At 47.3% G+C, this 21,854-nt stretch overlaps 2 protein-coding genes across 2 annotated transcripts; one reads left to right on the plus strand and one right to left on the minus strand.

Annotated features, from left to right (window-relative positions):
- Positions 1-1,298: 1,298 nt before the first annotated feature.
- LOC109772421 (uncharacterized) lies at positions 1,299-2,715 on the plus strand. The gene is made up of 4 exons (XM_020331109.1): positions 1,299-1,382; positions 1,495-1,641; positions 2,396-2,498; positions 2,552-2,715. The coding sequence occupies exons 1-4, from the start codon at positions 1,299-1,301 to the stop codon at positions 2,713-2,715; spliced, it is 498 nt and encodes a 165-aa protein (XP_020186698.1).
- Positions 2,716-6,121: 3,406 nt separating this feature from the next.
- On the minus strand, positions 6,122-11,028 carry LOC109772423 (uncharacterized). The gene is made up of 4 exons (XM_020331111.4): positions 10,141-11,028; positions 6,839-6,934; positions 6,669-6,736; positions 6,122-6,552 (listed from the first exon to the last, which is right to left on the minus strand). The coding sequence occupies exons 1-4, from the start codon at positions 10,897-10,899 to the stop codon at positions 6,411-6,413; spliced, it is 1,065 nt and encodes a 354-aa protein (XP_020186700.1). The 5' UTR covers positions 10,900-11,028; the 3' UTR covers positions 6,122-6,410.
- Positions 11,029-21,854: the final 10,826 nt, after the last annotated feature.

Here is a 21,854-nt window from a genome sequence, read left to right on the forward strand (position 1 = left end):
CTCTTAGCCAGCAAATTAACTTCTAATGCCATTACCCATTGTCAGGTGGTTATCGTCCTTGAACCAGAGCTGATGTTTCCCCTTTTAAGTAGATCAAACTCTTACTCAGAAAGCGGTATGGGACTAAAGTGATTGTATTCCGAGCTTGCGCCCATGCGCACAGGAATGGAACAGAGTCAACCGGAAGACTATGTTGCAGGGCCTACTAGTTTGAGCCACGCATCACTGCCTCTCTCTGTCTCTCATGCATGGCCACAACAGCTCGGTCACCGGCGAACCTTGTCACAGCACCAGTCGCAGTACGGGCCATAACTTTGCACCTGCTCGTTGCCTGAGCGACCGTCCTGCATGCGGCGCCGCCGTCTCAGTCCTGTCGTGCGTCGTCACCGCTGCAATGGCCCTGCAGCCAACCGCAAAACCAAAACGACGAGCTTATGAGAATCTGAGCAAACGCGCTGCAGAAGCTCGGATCGATCACAAAACACGCCCAATCTTCCACGCCGACCCTCTAAGCACGGCCACCGTTGAGGCGATTTGGAAAAACGCCTCAAAATGTCTAGCAATTCTAGGCTTTTCTCAGAAACGCCTCTGATTTGTATCCTTTTTTGGCGCTCTGAAAAAATGCCCTGAAAGCTCTTCCAATCCGAGGCACTTTCTCAAAACGCCTTCTTATATACAGTGATTTGAGGCGAACCGGAAAAACGCCTTCTTATATACAGTTTGGAGGCATTTATAGAAACGCCCTTAAAAAAACGCCTCCGATTAATAACCGTGTTGTAGTGGTAGACGCACTCCTGAACAACCTTGCAAAGTTGTTGTTGCATGCAAACCCACCCAAGTTCGAGCCGAGCATCAATATTGATTTCAAGCTAAACCAGCGTCAATTAATATGGATTGGAGGGAGTATTATATTTTTGACTGAACACCCTCTTCGAGTAAACACTCCCGCAGGAGAGATAATTACACGATAGTACCATATTTGGGGCGATGGTGATAAATTGGTACCAAGTTTGATAATTTTTACGTGTCAGTACCAAGTTTGGGCGAACCGTTGTAAATCGGGCTAAACTTCGTATTTCTACGTATTGACGCCGAAACTGACCGCCCAGGCCCGCGCGTCAGCTGCCACGCTAGCGAATCGGCACCCGCCCACTCGCTCGATAGGTGCGGTCCGGCTCGAACCGGACCGGCCCGTGCTCCACTCTCTCCCTCCTCGCTCGTGCCTCCCTCCTCTCTCCTCTCTCGCCGCCCTCGTCGCCGCCCGCAGCTTTGCCGGACCGGACCGCTGCCCGCCCGCCATGGTTTTCGAAGACGAAAGCAGTGAGGACACGTCCAGCCTGCCGTACATGCACTCGACCTCATCCACGGACGGGCTTAACCAGGTGAGTTTCCTTGAGCTAGGGTTAGGGTTACGGTTTCAGATTTGGGGCTTTTTGATTTGGTTGATTTCGCTGGGTTTTGATTTGGGCATTTTGTTTGTACGAGCTTCTGCAGGTCCCTTTCAGCATTGAAGATCCAGATTACCAGGGGCTTGAGCTGGATATGATGTCCCCATGTGAGAAGCACGGCAAGGCATTTGAGAGGCTTGTCGCATTTGAAGGAATAGACACAGGAAGAAGGTTCTTAGCATGTACAGAGCCGGTATGAATTGTAGGCTGATAGTGGGATATTATATTTAGGTTGATAGTGTCATATTATTGTTGGTTTGAAAGTGGCATATTGAACATCAGTACAAGGGCTGATTATTATGGCATATTTAGGTTGGTAGTGGAATCTTTACTATCATTTTGTTAGGGCTGATTATTCACTTTTGCAACAGCAGTAGCTTGTGTAGTTTAATGACAGTGGTACTGTTATTTTGCAGCGGCATTGTTCTTGCTATCATGTGAAATATTCAGTTTGGGACTTCTACAGGTTTTATGTTGCTGTTGTGGCATTTTATGTAGTTGAATGACAGTGCTACTGTTAATTATGTTGCCGTTACTTTTGCTCCTGTTTGGTACTAAATATTGAGTGAACTGTTACTTTTATGTTGGGATGCACCTGCTGTTATGTATCTAAATGCTACAAATATTCAGTTGAATGGATAGTATGTATTGCATATGCTTTGGCAGTTCACCAAGTTTGCAGTTTGAGCTTGCTTTTGTTTTGTAGCTGATTACCAAAATCTAGTTCAAATCTGTAGCTAAGTGGTGCTGTAATTTATGGATGCTCATGCTGTTATTTAGTGGGTAGGTACAATTACTAGTGTAGCTGAGTGGTGTTGTAATTTGGAATAAGTGATGCATTTGTTATTACCAATGTAGAAAGGAAAAACAATGCTATTGCTCTTCTTCTTTATTTACCTGTGGTATGAACTAACTTGTTTTTTTTTCTCTTTTTGCTCTTTTTGCAGGAAGGGGAGAATTGTGGGTTTGTTGAATGGGTTGATCACCAGTGGCCCCCAACAATGCATAATGCATTGTTGAAGCTGTGGGCAATGGTTGAAGATAGCAAGAGTGCTAGGGTGAATGATAATCTTGAAAGTGTTTAACTATTCACCATCTGACAGAAGAGAAGAACAAGCTGGAGGCCAACTATGACAAGTTAGTCCAAGATGTGCATGAGCTTATGAGCATCCAGGAGGAGAGGGTGGTGGATTTCAGATATCTGCAGTCCAACATTACATATCAGCAGCAATGCAGAAGTGAACTGGTGGCTGATATGAAGGCATAGATGGCAAAGAAAGATGCAGAGTCTGAGAAGCTTAATCAGAAGTATGAACTGCTGGTGAACCTGAAAAGAGCCCAAGCAACAGTCATCCAGAACTTGAAGTTAAAGAATATGACAGACAAGCAATTGCTTAGTGAAGCTAAGATGAACTTGGAGTTGAAGAATGCAGAGCTCACAAAGTCTGAGGAGAAGCTCACCCAAGATAAGCTAGAGTTGAAGTTTCAGGTTGCTGATTTGCTTAAGGGAAAGGAAAAGCATGGTAAAGACAAGGGGCAACTAGAGCTTCAGATTGCTGAGCTGATGAAGGCAGAGGAGAAGCTGAAGGAGAAGATCAAGGGGATCTAGGCCATCTTAGAGAAATGAAGAAGATGAAAATGAGATTAGTGGGCAATGCTGACCTTTTGGGAATGATGGTTGTGTAGTGTATGGCTCTACTAATTGTGAACTATGGCTGTGTATGTATGTAGTAGATATGTTTTTCATCCTTTTGTGAGAAAAGGATGAACTATGCATCTGAACTCCACTATGTATTGTGAACAATGGGTGTTTACCCTATAATATGTTGAACTCCAGTAAGTATTGTGTGTTATGTTTGCTAGACTAAAAATGATGATATATCATGCATTGGAAGATGGATCAGATATAGTAGATGCTTAGATTATTATGTTATATAGTGACTCAATATTCTGTGCCATGAATGGTAGACTTAAAGTTATGATTTCTCATGCACTAGGTTTTATATTAGATGATTATGTTAGCATTTGAAGACTATTTGATGGTTATGTTAGCACTGGAATATTAGATGGTTATGTTATATCATGCATTGGAAGCCTATGTTTAGGTGGTTCCGTCGACCCCGAGGCACCGTAAACCCTAATGGTTAGGTTTAGGTGGTTCCGTCGACCCCTAGCCACCGTAAACCCTAAAGCCTAGGTTTAGGTGGTTTCGTCGACCCCTAGCCACCATAAACCCTAAAGCCTCAGCAGAAGAAGTTTGCATGGCACATCATGACCTTCTGCCACCTCTACTAGCATTGAACCAGGCCATCCATCCAGTGTGTGTACCATCAGTTGGTGGAGGAGCACTAGAAGTTGAGGCACCATACTGCCTTGGGGCAGAGAATGGCCTTGAAGAATGAGCACCTCTCCCAGCAGAAGATTGAGCACCTCTCCTAGCAGAAGATTGAGCACTAGAAGATGCTCTTCCAGTTCCTCTTCCACCACCAGCCCTTCTTCCACCACCTCTACCAGCACCACTTCCACCACCTCTACCAGCAGCACTTCCACACTTGCCCCAGTTTTCCATGCAGGCATCAATAAATGTATGTATGCTAGTAGTGACATCAGATCTGAATAGTGGCTCATATTGCTTTGCAAGCCACTTGGCACTTACCCTGGTTGTTTTAGTAGAACTAGGGCAAGTGTGTTGTATTCTCATCTTATTAATTGCAAAAGTGTTTTCCTTCTTTATAACAGCTGCCACAATGCAGAACTTACATTGTGAATTCTTGCAATGCACAATGATCCTCTGATCTGAGTTCCTGTGATACTTGAAGTCTCTGCACTGAGTGATGTGCAAGCTCAACAAAGCATCTCTGAAACACATATGCAGTTGTAGTTGTTGGTGTGGTTGCTCCAAATCCTCATTGTAACATACTCTAGGTGGCCTCTTCTTTGCCCTGCTCTTCCTTCTTTGAGGTAGCACAAATGCTAGTGGCTGAAACCCATCATCTTCACTGTCCTACAGTAAACTATTATCTTCTTCATCTGATGATGGTTTCCCATCAGGTTGCACTTCTTCTAAAACACTGGAATGTGACCTTGTTGTTGGTCCCCTCCTTACTTGCAGCTTCTGCTTCTTCTTTGCTGGCACAAATATTTTTTTCTTCCTCTTCTAGAACAACAGGGTCATCATCCTCCAAATCAAATAATTCCTCTACCTCCGTGTCACCCTCATAATGCACTTGTTCTTCCTCCTCTGTTTCTTCTTCTGATTCTTCCTCATCTAGTTATTGTACTTCTTCCTCTCTCTGTATGTTTCCCTCTTCCATCTCCATGTCTTCAGCATCACTCATTTCCTCATTGTAGTTAGGCCTTAAATCCCCCACATAATAAGGGTTATTGACACTATCATATTGCCCTTCAGATGAAGATGCATAGCTGCCATCATAGCCATCTTGTTCTTCTTCCACAACTTCTTTTAACTTTGGATTTAGAACACTCCTGCTCTTTTGTGTTAAAACAGCAGGACCTACAGCTGCAATAGAGCAGCTACTCTGACCTTCATAAGCAACACCTTGCTGATCAACAACATAAACAAGAGGATCAGCCAGATCATAAACAACAGGCTCAGAATAAATAATTGGATCTAAATTTTGCTTCTCTACAAAACCCTTCTGTGCTACAGTGACAGCTGGTGGACAAGCCCTAAATAGAAAATTAAGCACCAAACTCTCCTCATTCTGCCTCTTGATCAACTGTAGTTTAACATTACTATCAACCAATTCCAAGTCCTGCTCTCTTGGGGTCTTCATGTAAAACATTAGTGAATCATCAATATTAAAGCCTTGTGTTTCCATCAATGCAACCATATTCAGATATGTCACATCTGAACCGCTTAGCTTCCTCTCTAACAGATCGTTATTGTCAAAATGGATCCTGCCATTCCATATGTCTTCATATAAACTACAATTCACATGTAATTTACCTAATCAGTACACTATAACCCTAATTAGAAAATAAAAGAGAAGAAAAAAGACAGAAACTTACATGACGCCGCCGAGCCCGTGGGTCAGCTCGTGGCTATTGCTAGGGTTCGCCACCCAAAGTTGTGCCAGACGTACCTGCTGCTCCATGGACAGTGCTGGCTCCATGAACTCGTAGTCATCGCTCAAATACTCAGAGCTTAAGTAGCCGTCGCCGCCCTCGATTTCTCCTGTCGCGCCGCTGCCGAAGAGGGGAATGTTTGCGCCGTCGTCATAGCCGTCGCCGCCGCTGCCGCCACCACCGCCCGTGGTTGCCGCCGCCATCGCCATAGAGACGTGCGGGGGAGCTAGGGTTCGTCGTTCATCGACGAACAGAGGAAGAGAGGAGAAGGAGAGGAGACAGAGCACGGGCCGGTCCGCTTCGAGCCGGACCGCGCCTATCGAGCGAGCGGGCGGGTGCCGATTCGCCGGCGTGGCAGCTGACGCGCGGGCTCGGGCGGTCAGTTCCAGCGTCAATACGTAGAAATATGAAGTTTAGCCCGATTTGCAACGGTTCGCCCCAAATTTGGTACTGACACGTAAAAGTTACCAAACTTGGTATCAATACGCCACCGCCGCCCCAAATATGGTACTATCGTGTAATTATCTCCCCGCAGGACGACATACAATGCAGCAGAAACACGGTAATGCGGTAAACATATGACGTAGACGTGTAAACTCCGCACTTGTTAACAAGAATATAACACAAAGTTCAGAGCCACCATTCCACCCCATTTTGAATGGCCGGAAGCATTCAGATCACACCCTATCTCTCTTCTTTGTTTTAATCTTTTGAGCAGACATTTAGACCATAGTAGCTCTTTCCTTTTTTACACATAACATTACATGATTATACATACCTAAAAAGATTATAATGTAGTACACCATTTGGGCCTCTGGGACAACTCCCTGTATGTTTTCCAGCGAGTACCGATGCCATGAGCAGGCTTCAGTTTCAGGTTGTGCCGAATCCTGGCTCATTCCGTTCATCTAGGAAGAACGACTTGATGAAACTATTGACCTTGTCAGCCCCCTCCAACTGCAACGCGTGCCCTGCGTCCTTGATGATCTCTAGCCTGGATTTCTTGCCTAGATGCCTGGACTCACCAACAGAAAAACATGGCGATTGTTATACATCTTCAAATGGAAAAGCAATGTCGTCAGTATAGAGAATTCATGGAAGCTAGAGTACCGTCCTGTTCTTTTTCTATACCTGTGCAGTTTGTAGCCAAGATCGACGGGGAACACCTGGTCCTTGTCTCCCCACAGGACTAGCGTTTTCTGCAGAGCACAAATCAAATCAACCATGTTATTTCTCAGAAAAAAATATCCAAAGGAAAGTGATGATGGATCAATGTTGCTTGGAATGTGCAGCTGGCTGACCTGAGTGAGAGCCGGGAGGGGGTCGATGCCGGCTCCGCTCCTGAGTAGTTCTCGCAGCAGCTCTGTTCTCTCCTTTCTCTGGTCCACGAACATCAGCTGCAGCAAACACAGGGCATAGACTTCAGAAATGGTGTAAAGTTCACCAATTTAATATACATGATGATGTGTTCTTTTTTTTTTGGCGGGGACATGATGCTCTGTTATTAGTCATCTCTTTTCTACATTTCCATGCAAGGTTGGAGTCTGTACTGAAAATTACGAGCATGCTTTAAGAGAACTAAACTCAGAACATTTCTGAAGTCTGCTCGCCGACTTGTTTACGAGCACGTATCTTATACAGGGGCAACCAAATAGGCCGAAAATCTGATGTCGCAGGGTAATTAAGAGAAGAGAGGGAGGAGTTTGATGACCCTAGAAAGAAATAATGCTAGGGCCACGTATCTAGGCAAAAACACAAATTACAGTCTATGGCTAATTAAATGAAGGAAGCCCCATGCAAAATTATTGGCATATGACTTGATCGGACAATGGCCAATGGAAAATGATGTTAGCATCCCAAGCTAGTGCCAGATGACCGAATTTGAGCGCCTGGGCCAGGCAAACAAACATGCCCAGTGCTTCAGCCAGGCTAATGACCATAAAATGCTCCACGCCAGGCTTATTCAGGGCATCAACCAAACAACCTTCAGGCTATGGAAGGTCCAGGCCGTACAAATCTTTGCAAATGTCACGGTTCCTTAACAATGTACAACGTCTATATCAAAATCACGATTCCTTAAAAATGTCAATCAATTTTAAAAATTTATGATTCAAAAAGATTAATTCCCAAAAATGTCCTTGGATTTTAAAAAATCTTCAGGAATCGTAAAAAAATCAGGAAATAAGAAATGTTCATGAAGCTCTAAAGGTGTTCGCGGATTTAAAATTGTTCATGAATTTTTAAAAATTAATGAGTAATAAAATGTTCAGCATATATTTAAAATTGTTCCATATGTGTTAAAAAAGTTTAACGTATAATTAAAAAAATTAACGTCTATTTAAAAAAATCATGAATAAACTATTATACTTAGAAAAAAATGATTGTAAAAAGCTAAACCGCCTTCCTAAAACCACTTTTTTTAGTGGTAAACCTTCTTTATTAATCAAGTACGAGGTTTACAGACAATAGGGTAATGGGGTACTCGCAGCCACAAGTGGCGACCCGCCTCTAAAGAACTAGAAAACTTAACTAAATTGTGAGCCTCTTTTGTTCATATCTCTACTTTTGAAAATTAAATTACAACTAGTGAAATCTTGAGCCCCTCCAACAATTTCTCGGATAATTGTGCCATTAACTAGAATACGTGGAAGAGGGATCCCAGTTTTGGGAACCTTTCAGAAGGTTCCTAATCGGTTTTGGGACCCTTCTAGAAGGTTTTGGTACGGTTTTTCTTTTTCCCGGCTCCCCCCCCCCCTTCAATAGTTTCTTTTTGTTCTTCTTCGTCAATTCAAAATATTCAGAATTTCAAAATTCATCTAAATTTCAGAAATTGCTCGTTTTTCCAAAAAAAGTTCGAGTTTTGGAAAAATGTTCAGAATTTAATGATTTTTCGTATTTGTGAACAAAAGTGTTCCTGTTTTCAAATTTTGTTTGGAGTTTCAAAAAATGTTCCTGTTGACAAAAATTGTTCACGGATGCAAAAACTGTTTCCTTATAAAAAATTATTCAGAGTTTCAAAGAATGTTCATGTTTTTGAAAAATATTCAAGATTCCCAAAAAATATTCTCGTTTTCACAAAAATGTTGGTTTTTTAATTTTTTGTTACGAATTTGAAAAATGTTCATGTTAAAAAACATTCACTTTAAAAAAGTTGCATTTGAATAAAATAATGTTTAAATTTGTCGTTGCTTATAGTTATTATACCCCACTCTGGCCACTTAGATAGTGAAGCTCATCAACTACAGTGCTCATCAACTATTTGGAGTGTGAACAGTAACAATTCCTTTAGATTTTCTATATTGGGCCCTCCTCAACATCATGAATTAAGGATTCCTGGCTCGTTATATGATAGCAATTCACTGACGTGAGTACCAACTTGGCTACTCGTTGCCATGCAGCTCAGACGCTAACCGGTCTTCTCCACCGAACACAGAGCATCGCGTGTGATGAACATAGCGTTGGTTTTACTCCGGCTCCGGGTCGATTGATACAAACCTAACCCCCACGTACAACAGGATCAAAGGGGGCATTCACGCGTCAATCTGTGGTTGGATGGTTTGGAGGACAGCGGTATCCCCAACCCATCAGGGTTTAAGTGCTGGTGCTCGTATTTATTCTAGATTTATTTCAGGAGTTTTGACGACGCACCTTCAGTGAAAGGAGACGTTTCCGTCGACTTTCGTAAAATTTTCAAGATGATATGTTAGTTCTGTACTGTGTTAAAAAAATATCAAAGGGCCTAAAATGTCGGACAATAGTACATTATTGGCGGGACTGTCAGCCACGCTCGGCGACCCACATTGATGGACGATGGGGCATTTTCCTAGCACAGATTTGATCTGCGGCGGTGGCCGGTAGCGCTGTCCCCTAGCGTTTTGGATTTGGACGGATCGATCAGCCACACAACGGTGCAGGCACTGGCGACGTACGGCACGTGGGCCACGTACGCGCGCACGCACGGGCCCAGCCGGGTGAGAGTGAGACCCAACAAGGAAACGGACGAGGTCGACACGTCCGTCCAGATCTACTACGGTATAGTTACTGATGAGCGCTTCCCCTGGCTTCCGGAGTGCTCCCAGCGTACTGATTGAGTGATCGACTAATTACTGTTGTTTACAATCCGCAGGCCTGACTTGAGCTCCGTCTTGGTCTTGGCAGTTGGCACACGTGACCGGCTTAAGTGGGGCAACAGAGGTGGTACCTGCTACTTGCTCTAGCACTTGCGTGTACGGCTAAAACGTGCACGCACGCGCTCGGTACGCTAGTGCATGCTTGCAAGCTGCAAATGATGTTGCCTGCTGCGTGTGCCTTGCATGGATCGGCCGGACGCCCAGTGCTGTGCTGGCGTGGCGATCCTTGGCAAAACCAAGCGCGCGCGCGACACGCAACCAAACCACGCGATTTATAATACTCCAGTTAGCTACTGGCATCGTCAGAGACAAGTTAACCGTCGTGGTAAGTCTGTGACACGTCTGACGTCGATCGCCTCTCAAAAGAGACAAAGGGTTTGTGACACGTCGAGGAAAACACAATATAGAGATACAGTAACTTTTATATCAAAGTAAAAAAAAATTAGACAAACACGTAGGGAGTGCGTACTGACCTGGATGAAATCGTGGAGCACGAAGTCCGGCAGCCAGGGCGGGGGGCGGTGCATGGACCGGTGCACGAGCCGGCGCAGCCCCGCGGCGCTGTCCGGCAGCAGCGCGTCCTCGACGGCCATCTCCTCCCGCGCGGCCAGCTCGCCCATCTCCTGCACCGTGGCCGCGACGCCGCTGGTCATGATGACGACCCTGGCCACGCTGTCCCGGGCCTCCACGGCCGCCATCCGGTACGCCACGAAGCCCCCGTAGCTGATCCCGGCGACGTCGTACCGGCTCACGCCGAGGAGCCGCATGGCGTCCGCGGCGCAGCGGGCCTGGAAGGCCACGGAGCGGAGCGGCGAGGACGAGCGGGAGTGGGAGCCGAAGAAGACCAGGTCGGGCACGTAGAGGTGGAAGCTGCGGGAGAGCGCGGCGAGGTTGCGCGCCCACGTCCACTTGGCGTCGCCGCCGAAGCCGTGGAGGAGGAGCAGCGGCGGCTTGCCGGACGGCGAGGCGGGGCACCAGACGCGGAGCGTGGTGGCGTGCGGGCCGGGGAGGCGGAGGGTGACCGGGCGGATGCGGAGGCGCGCGAGGAGGTGGAGCGTGAGCGCGGCGTCGCGGAAGGCGGCGAGGCGGAGGCGGAGGAGCAGCCGGAGGAGGAGCAGCGAGAGGGAGAGGAGCGCGAATAGGGACGAGGTGGCCGCCGGGTGCTGCTTCGTGGCGGCGAGCGCGGTGGCGCCGGCCGCCGCCGCCGCCGCCGATCCGGCGCGAGCTTGCATGACGACGCGGGAGCGGGCTGGCTGGGTGGGCGGGCTGTAGCGCACAGCTTCTTTCTCGGCGCGGCCCCGACGGATCCGGAGGAGTCGCGACGTGTCTCGCGTGTAGTTGTGTGTCTACTGTTTATATGTGCGGCTCTTGCTCTTTCTGGTTGTATACTAGTACTACTACTGCTCGTGCCGAGCTCGAGTCGGATACGGGTTCAAAATCAAGCAGCGCGGCGTGACCCGTGGTATAGCAAGAAACTCAAAGCTGCCAGAGCTTAGCCCTAAGGAACGATCGAATTGACCCTTTTCAGCGAGACAGGCCCGACCGAGCGCAAGGACGGCACACAGATGCGTCTGCACGCGCAGGCACGAGCGGGAGACGTCGCGTTGTCCCTTCAAGTCGCCATAAATCTCCTCATCGCTCACTTTCCCCTCTCTCTCCACTATGTCTCTCTCAGGCCAACTCCACTGCACGACCTCATTTTGTCCGGGTGCGTCCGTTTGAAGTAAAACGGACATACCAGACGACCCAGCGACAGACCCCATTTTTCTTTTTCGTTCGTTTCATGTCCGTTTCACCCCATCTCTGGACCAAAGTTGGTCTCGTTTTGAGGCCGAAGCGGACACAGACGGACACTCTCTGGCCACTCCTCGTCCGCCTCGGTCCGCTTGCATGTGCAGTGTGGCCTGCCTGTCATACAAATAAAAAGGGCCCATCTGCCCACACGTCCCCTCTCTCCTCCTTTTTCTCCTTTTCCACGGCCATGGATGCCCGCTTCGTGCTGCCGCTTGCCTCCACGACGAGCTCCAGCAAGGAAGGAGTAGCTGGCGCAGGCCGCACCCGGCGAGCGCGCGCCGGCGCTGGTGGGCGGTAGGCATCGAGGCGGGGCGGGCCGGCGGCTGCGGGTGAGTGTGGTGAGCGCGCGCGGCGGCCGGCGGGGGCGGGGCGAGGCGGGGGCGCGAGCAGGGCGAGGCGAGGGCGCGAGCGGGCCGTGGCAGGCTGGCGCGTGGCTGAGTGGGGCGGGCCGGCGCTGCGGGCACGCGGGGTGAGCGCCGACGACAGCTGCGGGCGCGTGGCTGGCGCGCGCGGCGGCAGGCAGCAGGCGGGGGCGCGGCCGGCGGCCGGAGCGTGGCGCGGGCACGGGTGACGGCCGGAGCGGGACGCCGCGCGGAGCAGTTAAGCGGCGAGTGCGCGCGGGCTGCGGACGAGTGACACGGCAGGTGACGAGCGCGGCAGCCAGCACGAGAGGACGGCGGGCAAGCGGGAGAACGGCAACGGAGCGAGGCGAGCGCGGCCAGGCGGGCGCGCGGGGGCGGATGGCGCAAGCGCGGCAAGGCGGCGCGCGCGAGCGGCGCGAGCGCGGGGCTGCCGAGCGGCGAGCGCGGCCAGGCGGACGCGCGCGGGCGTGGCGAGGTCGGCGCGGCGTGCAGCCGCGGCGCGAGCGCGCGGGCGACGGGGCGTGCGCGCGAGCGGCGACGCGGGAGAGCACGCGAGCGGCTGCGCGGCTGGCGCGGCGTGCGGCTGCAGCGCGAGCGCGCGGGCGACGGCGGCGTGTGCGCGAGCGGCTGTGCGGGATAGCTAGCTAGCTAGCTATGGCAAGCGGCTTTGCGGGAGAGCTAGCTAGCTAGCTACGGCACGGGGCGGCGGGTGTGCTAGCTAGCGAGCTGTGGCACGGCGCGACGGGCTAGACAGCGAGCGTGGCTGGCGCGGCGGAGGGTGCGAGCTGATGCCGCTGCAGGGAGACCGCAGGGGCAAACTCATGGACGGACATTTTGGGGTAGTCGACTGCGCTGGGCGCCTCCAACAGAAGCCGAACACGCATATCCGTTTTGCTACCCATTGCCATCCCAAACGAACAAAATCTGGACAAAGCGGACGTCTGTTTGGGATCGCGCGGTGGAGTTGGCCTCACCGCCCACTCTCCCCTCTTGGTGGTGAGCATCGATGGCAGCAAGATCCGAACGGTGAGCACCAACGGTGAGCACCAACGGGGACCACGAACTTGATCACCGCTTCATCACCCCTTCGCCACCTCTTCTTCAATGATGGTAATTCCTTGTCTTCCTGATTTAGGGATCGATGTAGCCATCGATTCAGGCATGGATATATACTTCGACGACTCGATCTAGGGACAGACTAAGGGTTTAATACGGCTAGATTTATGGTTCAAGTTGGTGTCTGGTTGAAGCTTGGTTTAGGGTTTGATTTAGGCTTCGATTTAGGGTGTTTATTAAGAGCTTGATTTGGCCGTCCATAATGGTATCCATCGGCCAAAGGCTTGATTTGGCCATTCATACGGCTCAATTTCAGTGTCGAACTCCGGTCACATATTGGTGTCTATATATGGTTAGATTTTGTTTAGTTACCATGTACTACCTTTGTAAACTAATATAAGACTTCTTGGATCATTAAATGGTGATCTAAAAAGTCTTATATTAGTTTAGAGAGCGAGTACATATGTAGTCAATATAGGGGTCTGATTTTGGTCAGTTGTCATGTCGATATAGGGTCAGGTTTTGGTCAGATTTTGGTCAGTTGCCATGTCGATATAGGGCCAGATTTTTGTCTGTTTCCATGTCGATATATGGTCGATACCAGTCCATGCTACATATACATCCCATTGATCATGCTCAGTTCTTCATTACAGTTCTCTGCTGGGAAGCTGGTTATATTGCTAATGTTAGTGATGACAACTACTCAAGGGCAAGCAGGTGTTAGAGGGCGGCCGCCTCAAGCCTCCAAGGGAAAGTAGGTCACAGAGGGCTAAGTGGCAATGACATCGCTCGAAATGGTAGCAAGCAAGCACTGATCTACAACCTTTAATTCGCCTCTAACTTCTTTCTCCAATGGCATGTGCATGTGAGTCCTGGTTTTCATATCTCGTTCTCGGAATGCGGCGTCTACTCTTCTATATCTAATAGCTAGCCCCTACTAACAAATTTCTCAATATGCAAGCTCGCTATCTTAGCATGCCAACATGAGAAAATACTCACCTCAATATGCAAACTATGCATAGGAAAAACCCAACTCAACATGCAGAAATGCATGATAGTTTCCACTCCATTATGCTATCTATAATTATTAAACATTTTGCAACTATACAATAATAAAAAGTAATAAATCACATATATTTTAGTTTAGTTCTCACATTAATACTCTAACATTAATGTTTCATACAACCAAATCTTATTAAAATATATTAAAATATGTTGCAATACATTCCCCTAAAAATGTGTTGGGTATCATCTACTTGCTTGGTCGAAAATTAGTTGACGCTCACTACATTCGTGTGACCGCCAACTAATTATGGACAGAGGGAGTAGTTTTCTATAGTGCTTATGGAATTTGATGTGTGTGTAAGGCTGGTTGTAATGGGGAGTACCATATACTAGTATCATGCATATGATACTAGTGTATGATACTGCCTCCTTAATACATAGTATCATATATTAGTATCATGCATACTTTATTTATTGCCATGCATGACACATAACAACATAGCATTTATTATGATACAATACCATAAGGCTGCTCATAATGGAGTAACTTAGGTAGTAACATAACACACCTCAAGAAACATTTGCTTATGTGGCATGTAATTAATGAAGAGAGAGGTGTTTAGAGTAACATAATTTGTTACCATCACATAACACTTCCCAAGACAAAGTGAGTCTACAAGCTAATAAATACAATCATCTATGACACTACCTCTATGTTACTCCCCACTATGAATGTAGTAACATAGACTAATGTCATATGCATGACACTACTATAAGTTACTACCCACTATGACTAGCCTCATATAATACTCAACCCTCTCTTTTTTCATTTAATTCTATGACACCTCATCAAACACTAGTAGAAAAAGGGCCTAATGTTCAGCTCATTAGTCCCGGTTTGTAAATGAACCGGCACTAATGTGACCATTAGTGCCGGTTACAACGGCTAGGCGGGCGGTGCTCATTAGTCCCGGTTCGTGTCAAACCTTTAGTACCGGTTCGTGCCACGAACCGGGACTAAAGAGGTGGTGGCAGGCTGGTGTCAGGCTGCGGCCCCACCAACACCTTTAGTCCCGATTCGTGGCACGAACCGGGACTATATATGCACCTTTAGTCCCGGTTTATATAACCAACCGGGACTAAAGATCATCCTATATAAACCCTTCGTCGACCCCGAGCTCTCTGTTCTTCCCCTTTCCTCTCCTCTCTGTTTTCTTCCTCTCCTCTCGAGCTCATCCTCCATTTTTGACAAAATTTGTCAAGATTTGAAGGCACCCCATCCATCCAAGTGATCACAAAGGTTAGCAACTTTGTCCTTTCATCTCTCATTGCTAGATTAGCTCTTGCAATGCTCTATAAGTATAGTGATTTGTGGATTTTAGTTTGGGGGGAATTATATGTGGTAGTTTATTTGATTTATATGCAATTTGAGCTCAAAATAACTCTTAGTTTGCATATGTAGGTGTGGTTTACTTAGTGCCTTCCCGTCTCCATCCTAACCATCGTCGATCGCCCGCACCACCTTGTGGTGAGCCTCTTGTTCTTATCTTTTTTATATAAAAAAATAATGTTTGTGTGATTTAGATATATAGTTACTTGTATAATTATCTTACCCGTACGTTGTTTGTTATACATAGTGCCATGGTTTTGATATCCGTCCCCATCGGCCCTCGTCCGGTTTATGATTCGGATGTGGTATATTCTCTTTTATAACTATTTGTTACATTTCGTGTCTATAAAAAATTATGCCCATCAAGTTGACATAGATATTTCTATCTAGGAGGTATGTGAACTGAAAATTCCAACCGACCCTATTGTCGAGAGGTTAAATTTAGTTGAAAATGAAAACAAGTATTTGAAAGAAAAATTGAAAATAAATGAGGAGGAGAAGATGGAATTGGAGTTGCATGTTGCCGATGTCGTCGATGATCACAAGATCAAGATGGAGAAAATGTGCTTGAAGATTAAAAGATTAGAAAATATGCCATTGATAGTGAGGCTTGGTGTCATTATGCTGTTGGATCAATTGTTACCTTAGTTGCGATCTTGATCGTATTTGTTGTTGCATTTAAATGCTTTAGCTAGAGAGTTTGTATGTTGTTTTATGAGAATAAGTGTGTATGAACTTTATGTATGAACTTGTATTAATTTGGTCTTTTCGGTGCTGTGTAATGAAGATGAGCCGGCAATGGATGTACGATGACCGATGCTCTCCCCAGTTCGTTAATGGCGTGCGTACTTTTATGCTTGCGACTGAGGCAAACAAGCGGGCGGATGGTTTTATGTCTTGTCCATGTGCTGGTTGTAAGAATGATTGGAATTACTCTAAGTCAAGAACCATTCACGTCCACCTGTTTGAGTCCGGTTTCATGCCCCACTATAATGTTCGGACCAAGCACGGAGAAAGAGGGGTTATGATGGAAGACAATGAACAAGAAGAGGATGACGACAGCTATCCTGGCCATGGGTTCCCTGAATACGATGGTACAACAATGGGGGAAGAAGCTGAGCCGGCAATGCGGGAAGAAGCTGAAGAAGAGGCATCAGATGAGCCCGCTGATGATCTAGGTCGGGCCATTGCCGATGCAAAGAGAAAGTGCGCAATTGAAAAGGAGAGGCTGAAGTTGCAGCGCATGTTAGAGGATCACAAGAAATTGTTGTACCCAAATTGCGAAGCTGACAAGAAAAAGTTGGGCACCACACTGGAATTGCTGCAATGGAAGGCAGAGAATGGTGTATCTAACAAGGGATTTGAAAACTTGCTGATAATGTTAAAGAAGATGCTTCCAAAGGACAACGAATTGCCCGAGAGTACGTACGAAGCAAAGAAGGCTGTCTGCCCTCTAGGATTAGAGGTGCAGAAGATACATGCATGCCCTAATGACCGCATCCTCTACTGCGGTGAGTACGAGGATTTAAATGTGTGCCCGGTATGCTGTGCATTGCGCTATAAGATTAGCCGCGATGACCCTGGTGATGTCGAGGGCGAGCGCCCCAGGAAGAAGATTCCTGCCAAGGTGATGTGGTATGCTCCTATAATACCACGGTTGAAATGTTTGTTCCAAAACAAAGAGCATGCCAAGTTGATACGATGGCACAGAGAAGACCGTAAGAAAGACGGGAAGTTGAGAGTACCCGCTGACGGGTCGCAGTGGAGAAAAATCAAGAGAAAGTACTGGGAGGACTTTGCAGGTGACGCAAGGAACGTATGGTTTGGTCTAAGCGCAGATGGCATTAATCCTTTTGGGGAGCAGAGCAGCAATCATAGCACCTGGCGTATGACTCTATGTATGTATAACCTTCCTCCTTGGTTGTGCATGAAGCGGAAGTTCATTATGATGCCAGTGCTCATCCAAGGCCCTAAGCAACCCGACAACGACATTGATATGTACCTAAGTCCATTAGTTGAAGAACTCTTACAGCTGTGGAATGGAAAAGGTGTACGTGCGTGGGTTGAGCACAGACAGGAGGAATTTGACCTACATGCGTTGCTGTTTGTGACCATCAATGATTGGCCTACTCTCAGTAACCTTTCAGGACAAACAAACAAGGGATACCGCACATGCACGCACTGTTTGGATGATACCGACAGTATATATTTGAATAATTGTAAGAAGAATGTGTACCTGGGACATCGTCGATTTCTTCCGAGCAGGCATCCCGTAAGAAAGAAAGGCAAGCATCTCAAAGGTGAGGCAGATCACCGGACGAAGCCTCGCCACCGTACTGGTGATGATGTACATGATATGGTCAAGGATTTGAAGGTAATCTTTGGAAAGGGTCCTGGCGGACAATCTGTTCCGAATGACACTAACGGACGCGCACCCATGTGAAAGAGGAAATCTATATTCTGAGACCTACCCTATTGGAAAGACCTAGAGGTCCACTCTAAAATCGACGTGATGCTGATACGTCTCCAACGTATCTACAATTTTTGATTGTTCCATGCTTTTGTATTATCTGTTTTGGATGTTTAATGGGCTTTATTATACACTTTTATATTATTTTTGGGACTAACCTACTAACCGGAGGCCCAGTCCAAATTGCTATTTTTTTTGCCTATTTCAGTGTTTCCTAGAAAAGGAATATCAAACGGAATCCAAACAGAATGAAACCTTCGGGAGAGTGATTTTTGGAACAAACGCAATCCAGGAGACTTGAAGTGGACGTCAAGGAAGCAACAAGGCGGCCATGAGGTAGGGAGGCGCGCCCCCACCCTCGTGGCTCCCCCAACCGACTTCTTTCACCTATATATACTCATATACCCCGAAAACATCCGAGAGCACCATGAAACCCTATTTCCACCGCCGCAACCTTCTGTACCCGTGAGATCCCATCTTGGGGCCTTTTCCGGTGCTCCGCCGGAGGGGGAATCGATCACGGAGGGCTTCTACATCAACACCATAGCCTCTCCGATGATGTGTGAGTAGTTTATCACAGACCTTCGGGTCCATAGTTATTAGCTAGATGGCTTCTTCTCTCTCTTTGGATCTCAATACAAAGTTCTCCTAGATCTTCTTGGAGATCTATTCGATGTAATTCTTTTTGCGGTGTGTTTGTCGAGATCCAATGAATTGTGGGTTTATGATCAAGATTATCTATGAACAATATTTGAATCTCCTCTGAATTCTTTTATGTATGATTTGTTATCTTTGCAAGTCTCTTCGAATTATCAGTTTGGTTTGGCCTACTAGATTGATCTTTCTTGCAATGGGAGAAGTGCTTAGCTTTGGGTTCAATCTTGCGGTGTCCTTTCCCAGTGATAGCAGGGGCAGCATGGCACGCATTGTATTGTTGCCATCGAGGATAAAAAGATGGGGTTTATATCATATTGCTTGAGTTTATCCCTCTACATCATGTCATCTTGCCTAATGCGTTACTCCGTTCTTATGAACTTAATACTCTAGATGCATGCTGGATAGCGGTCGATGTGTGGAGTAATAGTAGTAGATGCAGAATCGTTTCGGTCTACTTGTCACGGACGTGATGCCTATATACATGATCATGCCTAGATATTCTCATTGTTGGAAATATGCCCTAGAGGCAATAATAAAATGGTTATTATTATATTTCCTTGTTCATGATAATTATCTATAGTTCATGCTATAATTGTGTTATCCGGAAATCGTAATACATGTGTGAACACATAGACCATAACATGTCCCTAGTGAGCCTCTAGTTGACTAGCTCGTTGATCAATAGATGGTTACGGTTTCCTGACCATGGACATTGGATGTCATTGATAACGGGATCACATCATTAGGAGAATGATGTGATGGACAAGACCCAATCCTAAGCATGGCTCTAGATCGTGTAGTTCGTTTGCTAAAGCTTTTCTAATGTCAAGTATCATTTCCTTAGACCATGAGATCATGCAACTCCCGGATACCGTAAGGATGCTTTGGGTGTACCAAACGTCACAATGTAACTGGGTGACTATAAAGGTGCACTACAGGTATCTCCGAAAGTGTCTGTTGGGTTAGCACGGATCGAGACTGGGATTTGTCACTCCGTATGACAGAGAGGTATCTCTGGGCCCACTTGGTAATGCATCATCATAATGAGCTCAATGTGACTAAGTAGTTAGTCACGGGATCATGCATTACGGAACGAGTAAAGTGACTTGCTGGTAACGAGATTGAACGAGGTATTGGGATATCGACGATCGAATCTCGGGCAAGTAACGTACCGATTGACAAAGGGAACTGTATACGGGATTGATTGAATCCTCGACATCGTGGTTCATCCGATGAGATTATCGTGGAGCATGTGGGAGCCAACATGGGTATCCAGATCCCGCTGTTGGTTATTGACCGGAGAGTTGTCTCAGTCATGTCTACGTGTCTCCCGAACCCGTAGGGTCTACACACTTAAGGTTCGGTGACGCTAGAGTTGTAGAGACATTAGTATGCGGTTAATCGAAAGTTATTCAGAGTCTCGGATGAGATCCCGGACATCACGAGGAGTTCCGGAATGGTCCGGAGGTAAAGATTTATATATAGGAAGTCCAGTTTCGGCCACCGGGAGAGTTTCGGGGGTCACCGGTATTGTACCGGGACCACCGGAAGGGTCCCGGGGGTCCACCGGGTGGGGCCACCTATCCCGGAGGGCCCCATGGGCTGAAGTGGCATGGGAACCAGCCCCTGGTGGGCTGGTGCACCCCACCCAAGGGCCCAAGGCGCCTATGGTTGGAAACCCTAGGGGGCCGTTACCCCCCGAGGGGGCATGCGCCCCCCTGGTTGGAAACCCTAAGGGGGTCGTTGCCCCCCGAGGGGCCGCCGCCCCCTCTAGATGGGATCTCCAAGGGGGGCATGCGCCCCCCTAGTCCCTATATATAGTGGAGGGGAGGGAGGGCAGCCACACCCTAAGCCCTAGCGCCTCCCTCTCCCTCCCGTGACACCTCTTCCTCCTCCAGTAGCGCTGGGCGAAGCCCTGCAGGAATCCCGCTACTTCCACCACCACGCCGTCGTGCTGCTGGATCTCCATCAACTTCTCCTTCCCCCTTGCTGGATCAAGAAGGAGGAGACGTCTCCGCTCCGTACGTGTGTTGAACGCGGAGGTGCCGTCCGTTCGGCGCTAGGATCATCGGTGATTTGGATCACGACGAGTACGACTCCATCAACCCCGTTCTCTTGAACGCTTCCGCTCGCGATCTACAAGGGTATGTAGATGCACTCCTCTCTCTATCTCGTTGCTAGATGACTCCATAGATTGATCTTGGTGATGCGTAGAAAATTTTAAATTTCTGTTACGATCCCCAACAGTGGCATCATGAGCTAGGTCTATGCGTAGTTTCTATGCACGAGTAGAACACAAGTTGTTGTGGGCGTAGATTTTGTCAATTTACTTACCGTTACTAGTCTTATCTTGATTCGGCAGCATCGTGGGATGAAGCGGCCCGGACCGACCTTACACGTACGCTTACGTGAGACAGGTTCCACCGACTGACATGCACTAGTTGCATAAGGTGGCTAGCGGGTGTTTGTCTCTCCCACTTTAGTCGGATCGGATTCGATGAAAAGGGTCCTTATGAAGGGTAAATAGAAATTGGCATATCACGTTGTGGTTTTGGCGTAGGTAAGAAACGTTCTTGCTAGAATCCTATAGCAGCCACGTAAAAATTTTGCAACAACAATTAGAGGACGTCTAACTTGTTTTTGCAGCATGTGTCATATGATGTGATATGGCCAGAAGAATGTGATGAATGATATATGTGATGTATGAGATTGATCATGTTCTTGTAACAGGAATCGCGACTTGCATGTCGATGAGTATGACAACCGGCAGGAGCCATAGGAGTTGTCTTAATTTATTTATGACCTGCGTGCCAACTGAAACGTCATGTAATTACTTTACTTTATTGCTAACCGTTAGCCATAGTAGTAGAAGTAATAGTTGGCGAGACAACTTCATGAAGACACGATGATGGAGATCATGGTGTCATGCCGGTGACAATGATGAACATGGCGCCCCGAAGATGGAGATCAAAAGGAGCAAAATGATATTGGCCATATCATGTCACTATTTGATTGCATGTGATGTTTATCATGTTTTACATCTTATTTGCTTAGAACGACGGTAGCATAAATAAGATGATCCCTCGCTAAAATTTCAAGAAAGTGTTCCCCCTAACCGTGCACCGTTGCGAAGGTTCGTTGTTCCGAAGCACCACGTGATGATCGGGTGTGATAGGTTCTAACGTTCGCATACAATGGGTGTAAGCCAGATTTACACACGCAATACACTTAGGTTGACTTGACGAGCCTAGCATGTACAGACATGGCCTCGGAACACAAGAGACCGAAAGGTCGAACATGAGTCGTATAGCAGATACGATCAACATGAAGATGTTCACCGATGATGACTAGTCTGTCTCACGTGATGATCGGACACGGCCTAGTTGACTCGGATCATGTATCACTTAGATGACTAGAGGGATGTCTGTCTGAGTGGGAGTTCATTAATAATTT

The sequence above is a fragment of the Aegilops tauschii genome, chromosome 4 (genome assembly GCF_002575655.3).
Source record: "Aegilops tauschii subsp. strangulata cultivar AL8/78 chromosome 4, Aet v6.0, whole genome shotgun sequence".
Classification (NCBI taxonomy): Eukaryota; Viridiplantae; Streptophyta; class Magnoliopsida; order Poales; family Poaceae; genus Aegilops; species Aegilops tauschii.

Bases quoted from the DNA above. Each gene is read 5' to 3' on its own strand.
- LOC109772421 (XM_020331109.1), top strand. From the start codon at position 1,299: ATGGTTTTCGAAGACGAAAGCAGTGAGGACACGTCCAGCCTGCCGTAC. The intron at 1,383-1,494 runs GTGAGTTTCCTT...GAGCTTCTGCAG, and splicing joins CCACGGACGGGCTTAACCAG to GTCCCTTTCAGCATTGAAGA. The intron at 2,499-2,551 runs GTGCTAGGGTGA...ACCATCTGACAG, and splicing joins AATGGTTGAAGATAGCAAGA to AAGAGAAGAACAAGCTGGAG.
- LOC109772423 (XM_020331111.4), bottom strand. From the start codon at position 10,899: ATGCAAGCTCGCGCCGGATCGGCGGCGGCGGCGGCGGCCGGCGCCACC. The intron at 6,737-6,838 runs GTCAGCCAGCTG...TGTGCTCTGCAG, and splicing joins CCCTCCCGGCTCTCACTCAG to AAAACGCTAGTCCTGTGGGG. The intron at 6,553-6,668 runs GTATAGAAAAAG...TGGTGAGTCCAG, and splicing joins CTTGGCTACAAACTGCACAG to GCATCTAGGCAAGAAATCCA.